This window comes from Hyaena hyaena, unplaced genomic scaffold, assembly GCF_003009895.1.
Source record: "Hyaena hyaena isolate Hyena2069 unplaced genomic scaffold, ASM300989v1 scaffold_196, whole genome shotgun sequence".
Lineage (NCBI taxonomy): Eukaryota > Metazoa > Chordata > Mammalia > Carnivora > Hyaenidae > Hyaena > Hyaena hyaena.
This window is the reverse complement of record NW_024080828.1, coordinates 1907135-1915829: the sequence shown is the minus strand read 5'-3', so window position 1 is coordinate 1915829 and position 8695 is coordinate 1907135. Positions and strand designations below refer to the sequence as shown.

At 41.9% G+C, this 8695-nt stretch overlaps 1 protein-coding gene across 2 annotated transcripts in view; it reads right to left on the bottom strand.

Moving 5' to 3' along the window:
• Positions 1 to 8695, bottom strand: part of CEMIP2 (cell migration inducing hyaluronidase 2) — an 85639-nt gene that overhangs the window by 64016 nt on the left and 12928 nt on the right. Inside the window, exons 1-2 of one of the 2 annotated variants that reach the window (XM_039241585.1) lie at positions 8071 to 8108; positions 1618 to 1960 (exon numbers count right to left, since the gene is read on the bottom strand). In XM_039241585.1, the coding sequence (XP_039097516.1) occupies positions 1618 to 1948 (331 nt within the window). In that variant the 5' untranslated portion in view covers positions 1949 to 1960; positions 8071 to 8108. Of the gene's footprint in view, positions 1 to 1617; positions 1961 to 8070; positions 8109 to 8695 lie in introns of those variants that run through there. The other variant, XM_039241584.1, reaches the window with a different exon arrangement.

Below are 8695 nucleotides of genomic sequence, written 5' to 3'. Positions count from 1 at the left end.
ATTTATTTATTTATTTATTTATTTATTTTTTAAATGTTTTTATTTATTTCTAGGAGAGAGGGAGAGACAGCGTGAGCAGGGGAGGGTCAGAGAGAGAGGGAGACACAGACTCTGAAACAGGCTCCAGGCTCCGAGCTGGCAGTCAGCACAGAGCCCGACGCGGGGCTCGAACCCACGAACCGCGAGATCATGACCCAAGCGAAAGTCGGACGCCCAACCGACTAAGCCACCCAGGCGCCCCTACATTTATTTATTTTTGAGAGACAGAGTAAGACAGTGCATGAGCAGGGGAGGGGCAGAGAGAGAAGGAGACATGGAATCCGAAACAGACTCCAGGCTCTGAGCAAGCATTCAGCACAGAGCCTGACACGGGGCTTGAACCCACGAACCGTGAGATGATGACCTGAGCCGAAGTCGGATGCTCAACCAACTGAGCCACTCAGGCGCCCCATGAGTGATTTTTAGATAAATGTATCAGAATTTTAAACTCCTACTGGATGTTTTCCTTTGGGGGTAACCATTGTTCCTCAAAAAATATTTGAAGCTTCTCTTTGTCTCTCTGTCTCCTAGTTGGCTTCAAACCACAGAACACAAATCTTAGTACTGTCACTTTTTTTTTCTTTTTTATATCAAATGTAGGCGCACTTGGCTGGCTCAGTCATTAGAGTGTGTTACTGAATCTCGGGGTTGTGAGTTCAAGCCCCACAGTGGGTGTAGAGACTACTTAAAAACGAAATCTTAGGGGTGCCTTGGTAACTCAGTTGTCTAAGTGTCTGACTCTATTTTGGCTCAGGTCACGATCTCACAGTTTGTGAGTTTGAGCCCCATGTCGGGCTCTTTGCTGACAGCTCAGAGTCTGGAGCCTGCTTGGGAGTCCCGCTCTCCCTCTGCCCCTCCCCCACTTACACATATTAGCTCTCTCTCTCTCTCTTTCAAAATAAACAAACATTTAAAAAATGAAATCTTGAGGCACCCGGGTGGCTCAGTCGGTTAAGTGCCCAACTTCAGCTCAGGTCATGATCTCACGGTTTGTGGGTTCAAGCCCCGCATCAGGCTCTGTGCTGACAGCCAGCCCAGAGCCTGAAGCCTGCTTCAGATTCTGTGTTTCCCTCTCTCCCTCTGCCCCTCCCCCACTTATGCTCTATCTCTCTGTCTCAAAAAGAAAAAAAAAAAAGAAAAAAAAGAAAAAAAATGAAATCTTAAAACAAATGTAGTTTTGTCATTACATTTAGTAATTTTTATCACTAAAAACTTCTGGCAGTCAGAAAACCATACCTACCACAAAGGACAAAATTGGGCTACCACAAGCATTCAGTAAGGACTCTTAAAATTAACACTTTGAGAAAGCAATACTCCAAGAACATGTTGAGCCCTGGACCAAAGAGGCAGAATGGAAAGGAAGGGCTATCCTTTAATTGTATCACTTCCACAGATTCCCTTAACAATGGTTTTCATAAGTAGGTACGACTCCCGTTCTCGAATCATATTTGAATTAGCTGGAGCCAAGTGAAGATAACACAAATCTCTCTTTTTAATTTTATTCTGCTATTTCCTTCCCTCTTCCTTTGCCTAGACTGTGTTGTCTGGACACGTGCGTGTCTGCACATGCGCACTTACCATCTGGAGCGTATTTTGAGGATATTCCTAAAATGACCGCGAGTGCAACAAAAAATGAGAAACTAGTGATAGCGAAGCAAATGAAAGTATTTTTGTGCCTCTTCTGCTTTCGGCTTTCTCTCTGGGCCTGCTGCTCTTCAGGTGAGAAGGCGAAGGTGGCCCGGGCTTCCTGTCTGACGGAGGTCACTTTGGCTGAAGCTTGGCTCTTTGGAGGAGGAGGGGGACGCAGCGGCACAACCTTCCCGGGAACATAGCCGGACGAGCGATGGCTGTTTCCGTTCTGAGGTTGTAGGAAAGCAGGGGGGTGTCCCCTGGATTCAGTGGCATGCATGATACACTGTCACTAGGAAAAGAAAAACATTAAGGCTCAGAAATGTGAGGATTGCAATGGGTTTATTAAGTGGCTTTTGTTGTAGTCGAATCAGGTAACATAACCACTTTTCAGTTCGGTGGCATTAAGTACTTTCAATGGTTGCACAACCGTCATCGCCATCCATCTCCAGGATCTTTTCATCATCCCACACAGAAACTCTGCAGCCTTAGGCAAGCATTCCCCGTCCCTCCGTTCCCGCCAGTCCCTGGTAACCACTGTAAGGACTTTGAAAATATCAAGTCAGCCTACACTCCTGAGATAATCACTAATTGTTTTCTAATGCTCCTGCTTCTTTTTTTTTTTAATTTTTGTTAAAGTTTTATTTTTGAGAGAGAGGAAGAGAGAAAGAGACAGAGGGTGCTTGGGGGAGGGACAGAGAGAGAGGAAGACACAGAATCTGAAGCAGGCTCCAGGCTCCGAGCTGTCAGCTCAGAGCCTGATGACGTGGGGCTCAAACTTGTGAATCCCGAGATCATGACCTGAGCTGTAGTCAGACTCTCAACCAAATAAGCCACCCAGGTGCCCCGTAATGCTCCTGCTTCTTGGCCCTGGAGGCACATTATAATCCCCCACTAACATTAATGCCCAGTGCCACACCCCAAACAATCAAGTCAGGATCCAAGCCATCTCTACCTTTTAAATGCCACCGGAGCAAAACAAACAACAAACAAAAAACACCCCCCCCAAAAAATAATAATAATAAATGCCACCCGAGCGATTCTAACAAGCACCTTGGTTGAGAGCCGCTCTTCAAAGGCAACTGTTCTCAATTTTCATTGTGCAGAAAAATCACCAGGGACATTTGTTAAAAATGTAGATTCCTGGGCTCTCCAATCCAGCGATTCCAGCTCAATTGGTGCAAAGAGGGCCATGGACTTTACATTTTTAAAACACACCCTGGTGACACTAAGGCAAGTGGTCACACTTTTTGAGTAGCAGGACTGTAAGCTCTTGAAACTGAAGTCAAAGTCCACGCATCATATGAAGACCACAAGTCGGCCCTAACGAGTTCCAAAAGACAAGCTTTTGTGTTTAGGTGTTCGATTTTCACACCAGATTTATCTTTCAATGAAGCAACTTAAGTATTTCTACTTGTATTATCACTTAACTATAGGCTATGAATTCATTTAGTGAGAAAACCTCAAGTCTACATTAGCTGGTTTAAAAAGAGACAATAGGCCTTTTGGGGCACCTGGGTGACTAAGTCAGATTAAGTGTCTGACTTTAGCTAAGGGCATGATCTCATGGTTCATGAGTTTGAGCCTCTGCTCATATTAGGCTCTCTGCTGCCAGCTTGGAGCTTGCTTCAGATCTTCTGTCTCCCCCTCTCTCTGTACCTCCCACATTCATTCTCTCTCTCTCTCAACATTAACATAAATAAACATTACAATTTTTAAAAGAGAACGAGAGAGAGAAACAACAGACTCAAAATGGAGTCACTTGTGCTAAGGCCACATCACCAAACCGAGACTCAACACCTCAGCCAATCCCAGTTTCGGCTTCTCTCAGGAATGGAACCGTTAACCCGTCTGGAATTACCTGGTCAGCACTGGCAAAGTAATCTGCCTGACAGACCACTGCCTTCCCTCAGAGGAAGATGACCTTGCCTGAAACAATCTACTCTTTGGTAAAAACTTTCTCTGGCCCCTCTGCCTGTAAAAGCCTTCCATTTGGTACAGGTCCTCAGAGCCCCTCTCTATGTGCTAACATGAGATGCTGCCTGGGATTCATAAATCATTAAGTAAAGCCAATTAGATCTTCAAAATCACTCAACCGAATGTCGTTTTTAAATATCTCTTTAAATCCCAAAAATTTGATTAAAAGGTAGGCATTTGAATATTATGGTTAGGATAATAAAAAAAATAAATAAAATCTGACTCAGAGTACTTACCACCAGGCACTGTTCTAAACATCTTACATGTATTACTCACCTAATACATTTTTTTAAATGTTTATTTCTTTATTTTGGGAGAGAGAGCCAGAGGGGGGCAGAGAGAGAATCCCAAGCAGACTTCTGCACCATCAGTGCGAAGCTTGACACCAGGCTCAATCTCACGGATCATGAGATCATGACCTGAGCCACAATCAAGAGTTGGAGGCTCAGCCAACTGAGCCACACAGGCGCCTCACTCATCTAATACATTTAAAACAACAAATCTGAGTAGCTCCCATTATCCCTATTTTGCACATGAGAAAGGTTAATTAGCTACTATATGGGGAAGACCAGAATGCTAGAGTTCTGGCTCCTAACCGTTATACTAATGTGTCTTCAAAGCAATTGAGAGGCAATAATTCCAAAGACATCAGTTTTCTGATTTACAAGGGTTTAACTTGAATTAAGCTGAGTCTGAAAGAGAAGAGCACATTAGTATTTTCAGAAAGTCTTCACGCGGAAGTTCACTACAAATGATTCTTTCTTATCTAAGAGAAGTTCTCACACACACTCACACACACACACACACACACACAGGTCAGTCCTTTTAATTTTTCATAGTAAGTACTTGTAAGTTTTTTTTTTTTTTCAATTTTTTTTTTAATGTTTTATTTATTTCTAGAAGAGAGAGAGACAGCGTGAGCAGGGGAGGGTCATAGAGAGAGGGAGTCACAGACTCTGAAACAGGCTCCAGGCTCTGAGCTGGCAGTCAGCACAGAGCCCGACGCGGGGCTTGAACCCACGAACCGCGAGATCATGACCTGAGCGAAAGTCGGACGCTTAACCGACTAAGCCAGGACGCTTAACCGACTAAGCCACCGGGGTGCCCCAGTACTTGTAAGTTTTTGAATGAAAGAGTATGTTTTAAATGCAAGCCTATTCTGTTATTTTGCAATGTGAAAGGAAAGGAAGAAGGAAGGAAGGAAGGAAGGAAGGAAGGAGGGAGGGAGGGAGGGAGGGAGGGAGGGAGGAAGAAAGAAAGAAAGAAAGAAAGAAAGAGAAGGAAAGAAAGAGAGAAGGAAAGAAAGAAGGAAAGAAAAAGTCCTACGCTATGCTACATAATGTTCCTACTGCAAAGATTATGGATAAATAAGATGTGCTCAGTGATTTCAGAAACATGGTGTTCAACCTCTCCCATTCCATAATAACTAGAGCATCTCAGAGTCACCTGATTTCATTCAATACCCTTGTAATTAAGTCCCCTCATCTTTTGCAAAAACAATGAATGAGATCCCAGTCATAAGGGTACCCCCAAATGGCTCTAAACTACACCAAACCCATTAAACAGAAAATGTGGTCATTAGGAAAGCCATCACTAAGCATTCCCAGGACCCAAATGACCTGCGAATTCATGGGGACAGAAAGGGAATCTAATCAGGAATTGATGCTGATTTTACATGGGGCAAAGAACATTCTCAGAGTCAGTGCGTCTGTCAGAAACACTTGGTTGGGGGGTTTGATTTCTGAACAAAAGTAATTATTTAGATGAAGCTTAAGTTCCGTGACAAAGGAAAGAGAACATGATTCAAGGTGCTATTGAAGATACTACTGCATGTGCCAAACAGCAGAACGAAATAATAGAGACATCCTGCTGGGCCCAATGAGAGAGCATAACAAAGAGCCCTTTATGATGCTCTATTAACAAAGAAAGGGCTAAACTAGATATTCTTGAGTGCCAGGCTCACCAGGGTGGGAGGGGAGTCATGAGGATAATCTGCTCTGAAAGGGAGTGGGGATCTTTTGTTGGAGCTGCAATCAACTGATACTTCATTGTTTCAGGGTGAGAAAGGTTGTTATTACTTAACGGGCTGGAGGGCTCTTTTGTGGAGATGATGTGTCTCCAGATGTACCCACAATATAATAACAGGCAGTAAGAGGCTAAATGAAGCCACCAAGCCACTGGGAATCATGTGTGTCTTCACATTCACAAAATGATAGGCTCACATGGGGAATTCAGATGGCATCTGCCACAAGCTGAAATGGTCGAGGAATGAAAAATAACTGTGGTTGTTTGCCCCCTAACTCTTGGAAAACTATATACATAATACTAATTTGTATTATTTTTTAAGTAAACTCTATGCTCAACGTGGGGCTTGAATTCACGACTCCTGAGTCCGAGGGTTTCATGCCTTACCAAATTAAGTCAGTCAGGTACCCCAAAACTAAATATACTTACATTCATATATTCTGCATCCATTAGCTCCATTCTATTGAAAAACATGTAAATGCATAAGCAGCAAGTAGAATCATTCTTTTTCTAAGAAGTAACATGCTGTTAAAATCATCTTAAAATTACAATCAGTGGTACCTGACTAGCTCAGTCAGAAGAGCATGCAACTCTTGACCTCAGGGTCATGAGTTCAAGCCCATGTTGGGTGTAGAGATTACTTTAATAAACAAACTTTTTAAAAATTACAATTGAGGGACGCCTGGGTGGCTCAGTTGGTTAAATATCCAACTCCGGCTCAGGCCATGATCTCACAATTCGTGGGTTTGAGCCCCACAACGGGCTCTGTGCTGACAGCTCAGAGCCTGGAGCCTGTTTCAGATTCTGTGTCTCCCTCTCTCTCTGTCCCTCCTTGGCTCGCACTGTGTCTCTCTTTCTCTCTCTCAAAAAAAAAAAAATAAACATTAAAAAAAATTTTTTAATTACAATAAAATAACCACTTTATACAGATTTCCCTTTCAATTTATTATAATTTTTAAAGATACAAGATAAGTATATTGCTTTAGGATATTACTTTATATTTATGAGTTTACTTTAGAGGTAGTATTATGAATCAATTACTTAAAAATATAATTCTTGCTAGTTATAGATTTAAAATTATTTGTAGGAAAAATTGCCATTTCACTCATTCAATAAGCAACAGTGAGATCCTAAGGTCATTAGAGGATTGTGGTAAGAACTACTGAGGACAGACAAATGATTTACAGCTTCCCAAAAAATACAATTCCTATATTCAACATTAATCACTCCCTTGAAGGCAAAGTGAAATTACCCAGGGAAATACAGCAGACCCTTGAAGTGGGGGCACTTTTCCCCGCCAAGCAGTTGAAAATCCATGTGTAACTTTTGACTCCCCAAAAACCTAACGACTAATAATAGCCTACTATTGACTAGAAACCTTATGGATAACCAGTTGATTAATACACATTTTGTATGTAATATGTATTATATATTGTATTCTTACAATAAAGTAAGCCAGAGAAAAGCAAATCCCATTATGAAAATCATAAGGGAAAGAAAATACATTTACAGCACTGGACTGTGTTTATGGGAGAAAATTCCCTTATTAGAAGACTGGGCAATACTGTGAGAACAGTGGTCAAGTTCCCAAGCTCTGTGACCAATGGCCGTTTCATCCACGAGACTGTTAGTACAGCCCTTGCAATATTAGTGTGAGTTTGGGGTTGTGAGAACAAAGAGGCACCTAACAGAAGAAAGAGAATGAAGGGTTCCCTCTGGCTTTCAAGACTCCAAGGTGAGTATTAACGGTCATTGTGAAGTTCTGACGACAGACCAATGTTTTTACTCCCCACACTAATAATTTGTTTCCATTACATTTAAGAGGGCGGTCTTTCTAGTGGAAAGCGCACTGTACTATACAGGAGGAACCCAAGAGCATTTTATGATGTATTTCAGGAGCTAAATCCTTAAATACAGACAGATAATCCAAAACGGGGGGAAAAACTCATTTGTAATGCATTCCACAGAGCTTTTGCAGCATAACTTTTGGTATTTGAATTATCTCGTATTTATTTACTGGAGGATAGCCCAAAAGGCTTAGTAATAATTAATTCATTAAAGTCAGTGTATGTGCTGCCGAAGCGAGCGCTAATTAAAAAGTTAAATCAGTAAATCACTAAATCAACCAATCAAATCATGCCATTAAAGATCTTCACGGGGAATTTGGGCAAATATTTAAAACAGAAGAGTTCCTGGTGCCAGACTAGACGTCCAGTGTGTAATGGGGTTTATACACAGTAGGAGTAACTCAGCTTTGGGGAGTATCATTCATCATATTTGTCTAAAATGACCAACTGGGAAAAGAAGGCAGAGGAATAAAAATTAAGATTTCTTGGCCACTTATCCTTTCAGTGCTTAGGGAAAAGTTTATAATGAAGGATTGGTTCTTCCTCCTCTTACCTCTAAAATACATATATTTGGGGCGCGTGGGTGGCTTAGTCGGTTAAGTGTCCGACTTTCGCTTAGGTCATGATCTCGCGGTTCGTGGGTTCAAGCCCCGCGTCGGGCTCTGTGCTGACTGCCAGCTCAGAGCCTGGAGCCTGTTTCAGAGTCTGTGTCTCCCTCTCTCTCTGACCCTCCCCTGCTCATGCTGTCTCTCTCTCTCCTAGAAATAAATAAAAATACATATATAAGAAAAAAAATAGAATTCTTTCTTTAAAAAAAATAAAATAAAATAAAATACATATACTTAAGCCTGTAAAACTCTATCAACTTAAAAGATATAAATGCAAATGCTGAAAAAAGGGAAGCATTCAAAACCTCCTACTTTGGGGGCACCTGGGTGGCTCAGAGCCAGGAGATTGCTTTGGATTCTGTTGTCTCCCTCTCTCTCTCTTTCTCTCTCTCTGTCCCTTCCCGGCTTGTGCTGTCTCTCTCTCTCAAAAATAAACAAACATTTAAAAATTTTAAATTTTTTTTAATGTTTTATTTATTTCTAGGAGAGAGAGAGAGAGAGAGAGAGAGCGAGCAAAAGTCGGACGCTTAACCGACTAAGCCACCCAGGTGCCCCTAAACATTTAAAATT